This window comes from Anas platyrhynchos, chromosome 1, assembly GCF_047663525.1.
Source record: "Anas platyrhynchos isolate ZD024472 breed Pekin duck chromosome 1, IASCAAS_PekinDuck_T2T, whole genome shotgun sequence".
NCBI classification, from domain to species: Eukaryota; Metazoa; Chordata; class Aves; order Anseriformes; family Anatidae; genus Anas; species Anas platyrhynchos.
The window spans coordinates 82,629,500-82,645,142 of NC_092587.1; the positions used below are offsets into that span (position 1 = coordinate 82,629,500).

General features: G+C 55.6%; 1 protein-coding gene across 3 annotated transcripts; it reads left to right on the forward strand.

Annotated features, from left to right (window-relative positions):
- Positions 1-3,181: 3,181 nt before the first annotated feature.
- On the forward strand, positions 3,182-12,112 carry IFFO1 (intermediate filament family orphan 1). 3 transcript variants are annotated; one of them, XM_072043489.1, is made up of 9 exons: positions 3,182-3,971; positions 7,708-7,768; positions 7,852-7,947; positions 8,252-8,392; positions 9,309-9,493; positions 10,407-10,515; positions 10,860-10,955; positions 11,082-11,212; positions 11,390-12,112. In XM_072043489.1, exons 1-9 carry the CDS (start codon positions 3,226-3,228, stop codon positions 11,490-11,492), a joined length of 1,668 nt encoding a protein of 555 aa, XP_071899590.1. In that variant the 5' UTR covers positions 3,182-3,225; the 3' UTR covers positions 11,493-12,112. The 3 variants fall into 3 exon arrangements, with proteins under 3 accessions (XP_071899590.1, XP_038036497.2, XP_038036511.2); XM_038180569.2 differs by having other exon boundaries at positions 3,183-3,971; positions 10,407-10,527; XM_038180583.2 differs by having other exon boundaries at positions 3,183-3,971; positions 9,333-9,493; positions 10,407-10,527.
- The last annotated feature ends 3,531 nt before the right edge of the window (positions 12,113-15,643 follow it).

Genomic DNA, 15,643 nt, shown 5'->3' on the forward strand with positions numbered 1-15,643 from the left:
GCTGCTGGTCCTGGTGCTGTGCAGTCCTGTTCTTTTTGCCTTTTTGCTCACCCAGATGTAGTAGGTTTTTCTCAAGATATAACAAGCAATGGCCTGGGCTGTTTCTATTTGCATGGCAGCCTAGGTTCCTTTCCTTGTCAGTGTGAATTGGCATTCTCATCTTTGGTTCTGCTTTCCAGTGAATAGATGTTTTTCTAGAGACAATTTATAAGTAAGCTCTGTGCTAAGAATGCTCTCCAGTGTCTGCTCTACCAGTGTTCTGGAGCTGTTCGTGGGAGAATTTGATGTGCTATTACAGTGTTTTGTGTCTGGTTTTAAGGACAGCTGAACGCAGTGAGGTGTAGGATCTGGGGAATTACTTTGCTCTCAGTCTTTTCCAGGTTCAGCAGGTAGTGAGACTGAGCATGAACTCCAGAAATATGTGTGCACACAAATGATAGATACAGCCAACAGCAGACAGATTAGCAGAAACAGGAGAAATGGGCGATGAGAGGTGCTGAGAAACACAACACTCAAAAGAAGAAATGAAAAAAACGGCCCAGTTCTGTTCTTAATTGCAGGCCTATTGCACTTTGAGTGTGTCAGTGGACCTTCTGAATGCACGCTTTGTGCATTCTCTGGTTGCTGGTCTGCAAACTTGTGGTCTGTCCACTATCTGGCTCTCAGATCTCTTATCCTATTGTTTGGTCATTCCAGCTTGGAGTTTGCTAGCGTTTCTCAAATGTGCATGCTTGCAGAGAAAATTGATATAAATAGCTTAACATGAAGATAGCACAGCTGGACAAACCTACTAACCAGCCCGTTTCCAGGTGACCTTGTGTATATTCCTCCTCTCCATTTTCCCATGCTTATTCCTCCCTCATCTAGCTTGATGCCTCCCTTTCCGCACCTTTGATATTTCCCATAAATATCCCATAGTGAGTTTTGCCCCCATCATCCTCTTTAGCATTGCATAAAATTTATGAAGTGCAACAGTTCCTCTCAAAGGTCCTGTAACAATTTTTTCTTTTTCCTCTAAAACCTTATGCTAATCTTGTTTTCTTTTGAGTTACAAGGTTTCTGGGTGAACCTCTTCAAGCATACCCTTGAATGGTTGCTGCACTCCTTCAGTCTGTCAGTCTTAGGAGTCCTGGTGTTTGTTACAGCCCTTCTTATATTCTTAGGGCTTATGTATCTGTGTGTTTAATTTATTACAGCTCTGCTTTTTTTTTTTTTTTTTTTGTTAATGAGCCATTAAACATCTCCTTACAGCTATAAATTACTTTTCCCCCTGCTTCACAGAAAATCAGGGCAGGGAGGAGCCTCTGAACGGATCTGTCTCACTTCAAGCTTGTGTGCTGAAGTCTCTAGACTGCCTAATACACACCCTAGGGTTTTCCAGGGTCTTTCAGAAAAAAAAATAAGTCAATACTAGGCACTGATATGAAAAGAATAATTAGCAAAATGGAGAAGGTTACTTCCGTTACTTCCCTGTCTAAAGTAACAGTGCATGTACTACTTCTGTCTGTATTTTGAGTGTTCTCTGTCAGAAAAAAGGATTGTAGGGATGGGAAATGGTCAGAGGACGAGTACATCTACAAGAGGAGCTGCCAGAGTCTAGGCCTCCCTAGCTTGGGGAAGGGACCATGGGGAAAGAAGTGATACAATGGGATGTAAAAGTATGGGTAACACTGAGAAGACGAACAGCAAACAGATGCTTGCTGTTTTCCAATGAGAAGAACAGATCCTAGGACCCATCAACTTCACCATCAGCTTCTAGCACCCACAGATGTTCCCTGGTTGGTGTAGATGGCTGCAGAACATCCTGTGCATGCTGGAAACTTGCACGGGTTAAGAAACTAGTGAAAAATGGTTCCTCTAAGAGTTGGGAAGTTTGGTTTTTGGTCTCTGTGCTCTGGTCTGAGGCTGTTTGAATGTCTGAAAGCTGCTGGTAGTATGGCTTGCAAAAGCATGAGTTGGGGCAGAGCAAAGCAAGAACTGAGGCAAAGCACGATTGCAAACAAAGCTGAAACTGAAGGTTTCTGTAGGAGAAGCTGAAAACAATATTGAAGGCATAATGGAAACAAAAAAATCTAACAGCAATATAGGTCTAGCACTGATGGCAGTGATGTGCTCAAAACAGGGTTTGCAGCCTGCAGCAGCGTTGTCTCTTGTCAGGCTACATCCAGAGGAAGGGACTGAAATACTGCATGTTTCAGGAATTTGGGCACAACATTTAGATCCTGGAGCACTGGCTCTTGTTGTACATAACCACACAGATACACTTCTAGGAGCTTACAGCAGTAGATTTTTGCTCATCTAAGCTGTCCATCCGTGTTCCTAACAGGCAGAACGTGGAGAGCCTGCGAAGAGGATGCCTGTGTGTCCGACCTGCCTGGCTTAGCTAAAGACACATTGCTGGGAAGAGTAAGGCTATAGCACCGAGAGCTGGCTACACAGCTGGGCTCATGCTTAAGGCATTTCTCTCTCTCTTTAAAGAAAATCCTTTACCTCTTTTGCTGGTCATAGCGACATTGTGGATAGGTTAGTATGGTGATTTCCCAGCTTCTGCTGCCAGTCCTTCTGCACCCAACTCTAGGTAACTACCTCTGGGCTGCTGGCTTTACTAGGCAGAAACGTGTCCACAAGTTGTGTGCTCGTTGCAGCCTCTAGCTGTAGACAGAAGCAATTTTAGGGGCGGGTTAAAGTGCAGCATCTAGGAAGTTGCAAGACTTGAAGGGCTCACACTGGACACGCAGTTCCAGCAGAGCCTGGTGGGAATGGGATTGTAGCACTAGGGAAGGAGAACAGGGAGGTGGGTTACACGGGGATGTTACACGCACCAGCATCACGTATGTCTCAAAATGATGGTGTTAAGGAAAGCACTGGAGCTAATTTGAGTAACTGAGGCAATGTGTTTCATCTACAAAGCACCTGTGCCAGGAGGATGCTTTTAAGATTTGTGACCTGGGAGAGGGGGAGCATCTCAAAGGGGCAGTGAAAGCTAAAGCGGGGTAAGGGATGCGGTGTGGGACCACCTTGGGGGCCAGCAGTGCCCCTGCTGAGGGTGAGCTGATAACCTCGGAGGCTTTGGAGCAGCGCCGTGTGTTTGGCCGGGCGGCTGCTGCTGCCTTCCGCCGCCGCCGCATCCCATCCGCAGCGGAAGCCGCGCCCCCGCCGCCGGGGCCGGCCCCCGCTCCCCCCCGGCCGTTCCCCCCCGGAGCCCGGCCCCGTCCCGCCGCAGCCATGAACCCGCTGCTCGGCCCCAACCTCTTCCTGCTGCCGCAGGAGCAGGGGGGGCTGCCCGGCCCCGAGCCGCCGCCGCTGCCCTCCCCGCGCCCCGCCGAGCCCTTCGCGGCGGAGCGGGGCTCCCCGACCCCCCTGCTGCCGCCTTCCTCCTCCTCCTCCTCCGCCGCCCCGTTCCCCCCGCCGCCCGCCGCCATGGCCCTCCGCAACGACCTGGGCTCCAACATCAGCGTGCTGAAGACCCTCAACCTGCGGTTCCGCTGCTTTTTGGCCAAGGTCCACGAGCTGGAGCGGCGCAACCGGCAGCTGGAGAAGCAGCTGCAGCAGGCGCTGGATGAAGGCGGCCGCCCCCGAGGCCCCCCTCGCCGCGACCAGGCGGTGCAGACCGGCTTAGTGGGGCCCATCCGGCCGCTGGGGTTAGGGTTAGGGCTGGGGGGCACCCGGCCCGCCGCCCTCTGCGGCCCCGCACGGCCGCTGGGCTCCCCCGGCTGCCACCCCGGAGCCCCCGCCCAGGCGCCGCCGCCCTTGGCCGCCTCGTCCCGCTTCATGCCCGGCACCATCTGGTCCTTCTCGCAGGCTCGGAGGTTGGGGCCGGGGCCGGAGACCACCTTGGTGCAGGGCCCCGGGGTCTCCTGGATCCACCCGGACGGGGTGGGCGTGCAGATCGACACCATCACGCCCGAGATCCGGGCCCTCTACAACGTGCTGGCCAAGGTGAAGAGGGAGCGCGACGAGTACAAGCGCAGGTGAGGAAGGGGTGGCCGGGGGGCTTCACCCAGCTGGGGTGGCGTGGGACAGGCTGGCAGCCTCTCCTCAGCCCTCCTCTGGAGCCTGGGCTCTGGGAAACATGAGCATGGCGAGGCAAAAGGGATGGTGGACCCCAAAATCAGCTCTCAGCGTTCGGATCTCCTCGCTCTGCTCCCGGTGTTTGAACGCCCTCGGGATGCTTTTCCTGGCTTCTCAGCCCGGCACCTGGAGGAGAAGCGCCTTGCCAAGCGGGGACTCGGGTGGTGAAGGAATAGCGGGACTCCAGGAGCTGGGGTTTGAAAGGGGAGGGCATCTGGAGATGCTTAGGAAGGAGGAGCAGCCGGAGGGTAGGTGAGGAAGGTGAAGGCGCAGCGGGCAGGAGCAGAGCAGGTTTGGGTAGGAAGAGGCTGCAAGGAGGAGGAGGAGAAGGAGGGCTCTGGATACATGGGGATGTGCTGAGAAACCCTTGGGTGGCTGGGTCCTCCGGGCCCTTTCCTTCCTCCCTTGCTCTCACAGCCAGGCAGGGGCTTTCCCCAGCAGTATCCATCCCACCAGGCGTTTTCAAGGCAGTTGGTGAGGCTGCTCCAGGACCTGCACGCAGGGTGAGCTCAGGCAGCGAGCTGGCGTTGCTGGGTCAGGGCCTGGAGGAGAGCAGCGGGCAGGGCAGTGCAGTCACTGGCTGCTTGCTGCCCCCGTGTCTGACTCCTGAAGAGGATAAATGGCTTCGTGATGCTGTAGCAGCACTTAGTGCTTAAGTGCGCACCCAAAGGAGCCAAACACAGCGCGTTACCCAAGTGACCCAAACTGCTGGCTGGTGCCTTGGGGCTGTGGGGTCTGGTGCCAAAATTTGGGGTTAGGATCTGAGATGACACCTCACGTTTCTGGCTTTATAAGGCTGAGCAGTGCTTGTTGCATGGCCGGTGCTCCAATGGCACCAAGAGAGGATTGCAGGAAGAAAGGTGGCACCCCATCTGTCCTACTGATCGCCTCCACTTTTCTGTGCACCCAAGGCCTTTTTATTAAGCACGGGTCAGGTTCCTTCCCCGGGGGTGGTCTGCTCGCCTTGCACTGCATTTTTTGGATCAGATAGCCTGGAGCTAGTGCTGCATCAGGGCAACCTGAGCCGGGCGCGGAGCCACCTTTTTGGAAAGGGAAAGTGGAGAGAGCGCTGAAGGAGGATGGGAGACGGTGTTTAGGTACAGCTGGGATGCCAAAGCCTCTGTCCGGGCTTGTGAGCCCGTAAGCTGCTGGGCTTGGGAGTGCCTGACTCTGTTTTGTTGGTTGGTGCTGATGAAACTTGGGAAGAAAGGAGAGCTCCTGGTGGTTGTCCCGCCTGGGAAAGCAGGTTTTGGGAAAGCCTGCTGGGGCAGTGACCGAGGCAGCGGGGACGAGCTGCCGTGGGCCAATGTTGGTGGTGGGGTCTATTTTTGGACGGTGTTACCAGGAGCTGGGAGGAAGCAGACCCCACCCCCAGACCCTTTCCTATACCGGGTCCCAAACAGGGGATGGGAGAGGAGGATCCCATTTCCATGCTCTTGCCTCTGCTGAGGGCCAACCCCGACGCTCCCCTTGCCTGCGCAGGAGCAGGGACTGCTGTGGGCTGCCGTGGGGACAACATGGATGGTGGTGTCCCCAGGCAGCCCTTTGCATCCTGTGTGGGGCAAGAGGCCTTTGGAGCACACACACACGCTGCGATTGCCCTCTAGCAAGGTGTGCCACGTAGCTCCAAAATAGCAGGAGAGAGGGAAACGCGCAGCTTCCAGCACCGAGCAGTCGGAGGGGCATCCAGCAGCACCAGCCTGCCATAAACGTGCAGTCAGGCACCTAGCGCCTGCAGTGAACAGCATTTTTAAAGGTTTTTGGGGTTGCTGCTGCCCTCTCCCTTTGGGCACGTCGCCGTGCCGTGGTGGCACGGGAAGGACGCGTGTCCCCCTGGCGTGGTGATGGTGGAGCAAGGAGGCTGCGAGCCGGGGCTGTGTGGCAAAGCCTGGATCCGACCAGCAGCAACCTGGCAGAGGCTCCTGGCTGCTCCGGGCTGTGGGTGCAGTGCTGCAGTCGGGTTATTATTAGGAGTGGTGCATTGCAGAACAGAAGAGGGAAACGGAGCCAGGCAGGAGGCAAGCGCGCGGGAGAGGGGTTCGTAAAAGGATGGGCATGCAGATCCCTCGCTCTCGGGGCGAACCGTTCTTGCTCTCTGCCATTAGATCAGCATTTATCTGATCTGTGCTCATCTTCTATGGCATCCATGTGAAACGAATTCTTCCAAGGTTTTGGAAGTCCAGGCTGTACAGAGACCCAGAGGGAGGTGGAGACCCAAACAGCGAGTGAGCTCCATGCTGAGGAAGATGCTGACAATATTTTTTTTAGTAGTGGAATGCGTTTTCTCCCCTGGGACAGAGGCCTTGTTTGAGCAGTTCCCATATAAGGAAAATCATACCTTTGGGCTTTCTCTTCCCCTCCTTCTTTGTCTTTTTCTTCCCACAAAGGGATGCAAAACCCCTTTGCCTCCCCTTCTGGAGCTGTGGGGTACAACCAACACTAGGAACGCACGCTTTGTCCCTGTTTGAATAAGGAGAAGCACTGCGAGCTTAAAGAGCTTGGAAATTCGTAAGTCAGGACTCGCCCAAATCATCAGATTGTCTTCTTACCCTAACAGGAGCGAGGACTTTTCATGAGCTCTCTGGTTTCCTGGTCCTCAGGACTAATTTTCCATGCTTGGTGTAAGCAAGTGGGAGAAGAGGTTTTTCGTATCCTCATGCCATTTAAAAGCTGGGGTCATCACTAACTTGCAGGCAATAAACAGAAAGCAGAGCTCCCAGCACCAGGCAGGGCCCAGCTCTGGTTGCTTTCCCAGAGAAATCCTGCTGTCCCAGGAGAGCTGGGGGTAGGACATGCAGCACGCTGCATCGCACGGGGCAGCAGTGGGCACAGGGCACGTGCCAACCCGTTTGCTCTCCCTGATTGTCATTTAGCAAACAGTAGTGCAGCCTCCCAGCTGAACACGGGCCGGGCCAGCGCCGCAGCACGGCCCAAGACGATGATCTCATGGCTGCAAAACACGGTGGAGTCTGCTGCTGGGTGACGTGGTCCTGGGCACCTCGCAGCTCAGCCTTCTGTGGTCTTCTGCAGAGCTTTTTGCAAAGCCTAATGCGGTTCCCACCACCCGACCCGATCAATCCGTGGGCTAAGGTGGCGCAACCTGGCACAAAACCGGGCCAATCCGTCACTCCTCCTTGCAGGACAAAAATGTTTTTTTATTCTAACCTTCACATCGAAGCGCAGCACAGCTGCGTAACCATCGAGTTTTGTGCTTCCAAAGGGCAGCCCCACAAATGCAGCCCCACAAATGCAGCCACAAATGTGGTGCAGGTGGGTGCAGCTCTGCAGTACCCGCAGAAGCTCCAAGCCCCTTCCCACGTGTTGCAGCTGCTGCGTGGAGCCTGCGGTTGGTGTCCCCAGCTCCCCCCACCATGGGAGCTGCTGGCCAGCCCAGCGTGAGGTCAGCGAAGAGCATTGCGGAGCTGGCTTTGTGGCCAGGAGGGCTGACGGGCGTTTGGCAGCTGTGGCTGCCTGGAAACAAACGGCAATGCATTCCTGGGCATGTCCTCCCTCCCACCCTGCTGCCACCCTCGCCCCCTCCGGGATAGCTTTGGGGTGAGCAGCTGCCACCCCGTCCTCTCCAGCAGCCTGTGATGCGAGGCGGGTGGGATCTGACCCGCACGTTTCTCTCCCTAGATGGGAAGAGGAGTACACGGTGCGCGTCCAGCTTCAGGACCGAGTCGCTGAGCTGCAGGAGGTGAGCATCGCCGCCCCTTTTCCCCTGCTCTCCGGCTGCCCCTCGCTGATGTGCACGTCTGTCTCCTTCTGCCCTGGATGCAGGAAGCCCAAGAGGCTGAAGCGTGCCAAGAAGAACTGGCCATGAAGGTGGAGCAGCTCAAGGCAGAGCTTGTTGTCTTCAAGGGACTGATGAGCAATGTGAGTCTGCAGGCAGCAGCGGGTGTCCTGCTTGAGTGGTGGGGTCCAGGCTGCGGTGTGCTTCCTCGAACAGCAGACCTGTATGGAAAGGCATCTGTGCTGGCTCAGAGCCCCGTGGTGGGCACATCACCACCAGACAGAGGTGGTCCTGGGTGCAGTGAGCACCGTGGGAACGCAGGCCCAGCCCTATAACACGGGGAATTATCTTGCCAGGGGAACGTGGGGGTCTGGCTGGCGTTTGCCTTGCCTAACCCTCCTCCTCTGTCCCTCCCTTGCGGCGCTGTGACGGTCGCTGCGGGTTCAGAACATCACAGAGCTGGACACGAAGATCCAGGAGAAGGCCATGAAGGTGGACATGGACATCTGCCGGCGCATCGACATCACTGCCAAGCTGTGCGACGTGGCGCAGCAGCGGAACTGCGAGGACATGATCAAGATGTTTCAGGTGAGATGCGCCTGTCCCAGGCTCGGCAGCCAGCTCTGGGGAGCGGAGTTCCCAAAGGAGGTAGAAGAGACAGCAACAGGACCCCGCTAGGGGAGACGCTTGGTCACCCTGCCCCTTACTCCTCGTGGTCCCTTGCTCTCGGTCTCTCCTGGGTGCTGTGCTTTGGGAGCATCAGACAAAAGGGCACGGAGAGGAGTCCGAGAGCTCCAAACGTTGCTTCAAGCGTCAGCAGGCCCCTCGACCTCTTGCCAATTGGTTGTGTTGGGCCCTGAGACACCACAGCGATAGGGGAGCAGCTGCAGGAGGGAGACAAATTTCTTGAGTGTCTGTCTCTAACTCCATCTCTTTCCTTCCCCTTCCCCTCTCCGTCATCTTCTCTGTCACTCTTCTCTGTCTCTGTCTCTTTCCTCTTTCTGGATGTTGCTGCATTTCTGTCTCTTTTTTTCCTACAGAAGCAACTGGTTAGTTTCATTCAGTTGAGAGATTGTACAAATTATAAGCTTTCTATAAGGTTGGACTGTAAATACGGACATGTTTCACTTTTTTTAGACTGTCTCTTTTTTCCCGTTTCTGTCGCTGTGTTGCCCTCTGTTTCTGGTCTAGGGTGGTGGGTGTTTTTGAGTTCTTCTGCAATAAAACCTCATTGTTTGTCTCATCAAATTCATAGAATTCATCTTTGGTTGCTTAGTTTTAATTTTGGAAAATGCTAAAGCCATATTTTATTCATTGCACCATCTTCAACCTGATCATAATAAGCCCGTCTCTCTCTCTCTTTCTCTCTCTCTCTCCTTCTTTCCTTTCTTCCTTTCTCTCTCTCTTTCTCATTCCCTGTCTTTCTGTCTCTCCGCCATTCCTTCTTCCTCCATCTCCTCTCAACTACCTACTCCCGACCTCGGACCCGGCCTCGTTTCTGTAGTCTCTGCACTTGTCTCCCGTTAAGGTCCCAGCCTCGGTGGGGCGGAAGCGGGAGCGCAAGCAGGTGAGCGATGAAGACACGTCGCTGTCAGAGAGCGATGCCTCCAGGAAGCCTGAAGAGGAAGAGGAGGATGAGACCACGGCCATGAGTATCAATGAGGAAATGCAGAGGATGCTGAACCAGCTGTGAGTGCGGCCCGGCCTCACTCTTGCAGAGAGCCTTTCCTCTGCTGTCCCACCTCCAGCAAGGTGCTTGGGCAAGCTGCCCCGCTCCCGGCGTGGTGCTGAGCCCCCAGCCCCACCACCCGAGGGGCTGCGTGGCCCACCCGGCTGCGGGCTGTGGCTTTGGGCTGCCCCCGGGGCCGTGCTCCCAAGGGGAGGCTCTGTGGTGGTGCGTGTCCTCCTGGCTCTTCTCCACCCCACTGGGCACCAGGTTCCCCTGTGGGCACCCTGGACGTGCAGGCTGGTGGCTGGGGAGGTGAGGGATGGGAGCAGGCTGCAGCTCCCATTTCAGGGTGAGGGTGAGGTGGGAGCTCCATCAGGGCTGGTGTTTGTGCCCCGTGCCCTGTGGCTGCACCAAGGTGGGACCGACCAGCTCCTGAGCCCTCCTTGGCTGTGGGGAGGATGCTGCTCCCGGTGCCTGGTTGCACTCTGTAGCTCTGCCCTCCTGTCCCTGGGAGCTTGCAGCTCGCTCCCATCCCCACAGCCTCCTGAGGATGTTTAATTATCCCATTAGGGCTTGTTTCAGTCCCCCCTGTGCCTTCACCTCCATGGCAATGCCCTCGTGGGCAGCACGTGCCTGCTGAGCAGCAGTGCTGAGCCACCCTCCCTCTGTCCCTGCCCCTCCTCTCACCACTGCTCCTGGATTTTGTGAGTCACTGCCTCGGTTTGAGGCTCCTGACCATAAAGCTGGCCCTTTCACCGTCAGCTGTCGGTTTTGGGCATGCCTGAGCTCACCCACACACAGACATCCAAGAGCTGCAGCCCTGCCCACGAGCAGGGGCAAAGGGTTTCAGCGCCAGCACAACCCCCTGCTCTGCCTGTCCTCCTCGCGAGGGTGTTTCTGCCTGGTGCTGACGTGCCGTCCCCTCACCCCCAGGAGGGAATACGACTTTGAAGATGACTGTGACAGCCTCACGTGGGAGGAGACGGAAGAGACGCTGCTGCTCTGGGAGGACTTCTCCGGATACGCCATTGCTGCTGCAGAGGTGCAGGGGGAGGTAACGGTGGTGCCAGCCTCCCTCTTGGGTTTCACCCTGGGCTCATGCATGTGCAGGGCATCAAGGCAGCAGCTGTGTTCTCCAAAGTTTCTGGCTTTGCTGGGCTTTTTTCTGGGCTGATGTGTTTGCTGTCCAGTGTGGCATGTCTCAGGTCTCTCTGCCATGTGTTGACAGGACTGAGTCATGTCCTCTCTGTCACCCTGGCTATATCGCTCATGAATTTTCTTCTTTTGTCCACTGCTGCCAGTTCTCTCTCTGATCTCTGTCTCCTTCCCCTGGTTCATCACGCTGGACACTTGCCTGCCTCTAAACATGCTTTCTGCTCTCCCCAGCAACAAGATGACAGCCTGGAGAAGGTGATCAAGGACACAGAGTCGTTGTTCAAGAGCCGTGAGAAGGAGTACCAGGAAACCATCGACCAAATAGAGGTGTGAGGAGGAGGGAGTGACAGAAGGGTGGGAAATGGGGGGAGTGGGTTTCTCCCTGGAGGATCTGGCCCTGCCCCCTGCTCTGCAGCCCCCTGGGCTTATCTCTGCACCATCTCCCTTTGGCAGCTGGAACTGGCCACAGCAAAAAACGACATGAACCGGCACCTGCACGAATACATGGAGATGTGCAGCATGAAGCGAGGTCTGGACGTACAGATGGAGACTTGCCGGCGGCTCATCACCCAGTCTGGGGACAGGTGAGCGGGAGGGCCGAGATACCCATGGTAGCAGCCAGTAGCACCAGTCCTGTGTGGGGTGAGGAGAGGGCAGGTCCCGGGGCTGGCGCTGTTGGACTCCCAGTGAGCAGCCTCCATGCATGGTGCCGCGTCTGCCAGGGCTCCCCCTGACATCGCTGTGCCCTTTATCCTCTGCAGAAAGTCTCCTGCCTTCACCCCGGCCTCCACCAGCGAGTCGGCGCCCAACGAGGAGAGCGAGGAGTCGGACCGGGATCCCCCCAGCGACGCTTCCATCAGATAATGAGGGGAGGCCCCGCTCCCCCCGCCCTCCGCTCCTGGCAGGGGGGTGTCTGAGCCGCGCCTGGGAGAGACTGTCAGGGACACGGAGCTGCTGGTAAACGCCTGTCACCCCGCCTCGGGGCAGATGCGCCTGCCGCCAGGTGTCTTGCGAATGGGAATAGCTAGGTAGGCCCTGTCTGGGCCGCTCGCCCTCCAGCCCTTTCTCTGTTCCTTCTCCCCGCTTCGGTTTACCTGCGGTTCGGGCAGGGTGGCCCCAAAACCTGCCACGGCGGCGCTCTCCAGGACCTGTCCCCCCCAGGCCCTCCAAACCCACCTCCTCCGGGCTCTGCCCCGGTGCACCTGGCCTGCCCCCTGCCCTCCTCGTGCCGCGCAGGAGCCGAACCCGAGCTGTGCCTCCCTGCAAACTGGACCCGACACTGGTGCCAACTGGACCGAGCCCTCGCTGCTCCCTGGGCACCGGGGTGAGCCTGGCACCCCGCTGGGCACCGCCGCTGTCCCCTCCCTGTGGGGCAGGGACGCCGAGTCCCGCTCACCGTGCACTTTGCTTTGCCACACGCGCGGCGGTGGCGCGTTTGTTACAGGGGCGAGGGGTCATTAAATGGGACAGTTGCCTTTTCTACAGCTTCTCCGGGCGTGGGCTCTCACTGGGCTGCAGCAGGCACAGGGCTGCGTTGCTCCAAGCGGGGCCTCCTCTGCCCGGCCCTGCTCCCCGGGATGCTCCCGTCCCTCGGGCAGGAAGGTGCTGGCGGTGAGATCCCTCTTTGGGCAGCTACAAGGCCCTCAAAGGGCCACCTATAACGCTGGTACTGCGTGGGCCAGGCTCCAGGCTTAAAATAAAACCAAACCGAGTTGTTTTATCTGCACTGATGCCGATGGCACCTTCCTCTGATGTGTCTGCACCCCTTCACCACAGGCCAGCATCCTCACTCCAGCTTTCTCCCAATTCCCGTTTAAAAAACAAACAAACAAAAAAACACTTAGACAAAGCTGACAGCAGGCTGAGGTTGGTTGCTGAGGGGAATGACTGAGCAATACTGAGGGACGGGAGAGGTTTGTGTTCCTGTGGAGGAAACAAAACTGAACATGGCTTGTGCCTTGCAGACCGTCCTGCCTAAGAGCTGGCTCTCCTCTGCTGCGTCAGCTTTTTACCAAGGTGTCCCAGGGCATCTCCTTACCTGGCCTCAGTTCTGCATCCAACCGAGGGTGCCCCTGTCTCACCACCTCCTCTAGCCTTCTACCCCTGTGGACCTTGCGCTTCCTCCTGCAGTGACGGGATGTTTTTGGGTGGGAGAAGTACCCTGCTGAGAGGCAGTGTTTTGCAGGGTCGTCTGCAGATCAGCGGACCCGGGCTGCAGAGCAAAAGCAGGTGAAGCTCCAGAGAAAAACACCTCTTGCAAAAGGCCCCGAAGGGAAGATAAAGTAGATCACAGTAGAGTTTTTTTGGATCACCCGTAAGATTAGGTAAGGTAGATAAAATACGGGCTGGGGGAATGCAATAATTTACCTTCCCAGGTCTGGCTTGCGTAACTAACGCTGTCGTGCACATGAGCACCTGAGCATTTGCACGTCACGATGCAGAGGGTCGGCGTTTAAGCAGGGTGAGGTCCTCCCCGCGTGGCTGCAAGACGTGTTACAGCACGTGTTGGTGTTGCGGCGTACGTGAAGCTGTCTGGTTAGGTCTGGTTCCTGGGGGTGGGAGGGTGAGGCTGTGCCAGCTGCAAGGAAACCTCCAGGCCAGGGCACTGCTGCTGGGATGGGGACACTGCGGTTCGTTAGCTGATGGTCTGCTGCTGCTGCTGGGATCAGTGCCACACTCACCTCTCACCGAGAAGATGGGAAAATGTTTGCTGCATGCAGCAGTGTGCTTAATGCCAGCACAGGGGTGCTCCCCTCCTGCCCTTGCAATATGCAGTTGCACGGACAGGAGGTCTCGGGAGAGACTGGGCATTCACCCTCGTGGCCTTACCTCCACGCCACCTTCCCTGGTTCTTTCCATTTCTTTTCCTCTTGCCTTTTATCTTTTCTTCCTAAAAGAACTGAAAACAGACCAAATACTTTAATCCGTGGTTTTTCTTTTGAGTGATGATGCCTCACACACAGTAGCTCAAAGATCGCTTTCTGTCCTGCCCGAAGGCTCTTGTGGTTCATGCAAATCCCCTTTCCTATATATTTCCTTGCAGCATTTTCTGCTCTCTCTCTGATGTGGAGATCTCTATGACTAGCTGGCAAAGTCTGTCTCTCCCCGTGTGTAATCCATGGCATGCATATCTTGGCCTCTGATCTGTCTGTGCTGCTTAAGAAATCTACTACTCCAAAGAATGTATGCTGAGAGATTTCAAGCATGAAGAGTAGAAGGACCAACATCCCTGCCTCTAGAAATCATTGCCCAGATGAGCACCTGGTGCTGTCAGACACCCGTGCACCAGGACGCATGGGTATCCCAGTCCCACACTACTTGTCAGAATCTCATTTGCAGTGAAACTGAGATGTCTCCATCACGTTTCTGCAAGATGATGTCCTTTGGTGAACTGCATTGCTGGTCACAGGTTCTGATCCTCACCAGTGTGAAAGCTCATGAGATCTCGCTGGCAGGACATGCAACGCTGATCCTTTCCTTCTGTGACTTCTCAGCATGGGAAGCACAGCCCAAAGCTTCTGGTGGTGGTTGGACAATCTCCCCTGCATCTGCCTATCCTTCAGTAGTGACTCCACATCTTTGATGCTGGATACAAGGAGATGTGGATCTTCCATTTATATAATCCTACTCTAGGCTCCTCTCTGTTCCTCTTGGGGAGTATCTAGCATACTTTCTCTGGAACTGTGGTATCTAGGAACTGTTCAGTACTGTGTTGCTTCTTGATGTCCCAGCCTCACCCCTCTTCCAGGACACCTTGCTGCAGCACTGACAAGAAGCAGTATCAGAAGAAATTGTCTAGGGGAGACCCAGGTCTTAGCTGCTTAGTCTTTGTGGACACCTGTAGTCATCTCATAGGGAATAATCATGAGTCTCGTTTATCCGCAGACCACAACCCATTCAAAATCTTTGTTTGGCCTAAGCTTTCTCAAAATCTTGGTTGCAGGGGCAGCTTGTCACTGGATGGAGGGGGCCTTCTCCTATCCTGGACCCGGCAGATGAGTGGATGAAATGAATGTTGGAGGAGCAGGTCAGTCACACTCTCCAGCTGACCCTGCTCACCTGGGAACATGTTGCAGATGAGCCTTATCTACTCCCTCCTAGTACACCAGAGTGGACCTTGGCATGCAGAGGATGAAGTCCTATCTCAGCATCCACGTATTAATGTGAATGTTTATCACCCAAGTACAGTCCAAGCACGGATGTGTCTTACTGAATGGGGTCCCATGGAAGGATGCATCTGGGCCAGTCCTGCCAGCATCCATCTCAGGACCCTTCAGATGTGACTGCTGTCTGGTCATCTACATGATCATCTGTCAAAGACCATGGTTTTATAATTGTGTCTCTGGATTGGTGTTGGAGCCCTCCCACTGAGTATTTAGGAAGGCTGGTTCAGCTTCCCCACACTGTGGAAGTCTGTGTTGGTGCAGAATCACTGTGGCAGCCTGGGAACGTGCTAGTGTTTGCTATGGCTTCTCCCTCTCCAACATTTGGACTGTTGGTGAGGACAGGTGCAAGTATTTAACAGCAGTGGGAGTGGCATGAAAATCATCTCTCGATGCAAGAGCTGGGACGTATCCACTTGGTCAGCATCCTGCCTCCATAAGGCACCAGGGGAGACTGCCAGCCTTTGAGCTGGAGGGAGGGACGCAGTTCTCTGCCTTGGCTGCTGTGCTCTGTGCTTGCTGTGCTGAGATCAGCCTCTTGGCGAGGCACTTCAACAAACAATGCCAGGCATTTTGCTGTAAGGCAGGACTAAGCCCTGTCTCCCTGCTGATTGCCTTTCTGATCCAGTGGCAGGCAGAGTGGCCTCTCCTTCCTCATCCCTCTTTCATGTGAAAGGTGAATTTTCGTACCAAAGACACCGGGTGCCAAAATAGGCCCAATGAGTTCCTTCATGAAGACTACCAGATTTCCCCACAGAGAGGTCAGGGAGCATCACCCTCCTTGCACCTCATCATGGGGATGGGGGATGTTCTTCTAGGCTCTAGGAAGGGTTCAGTCACCCGACCACTACA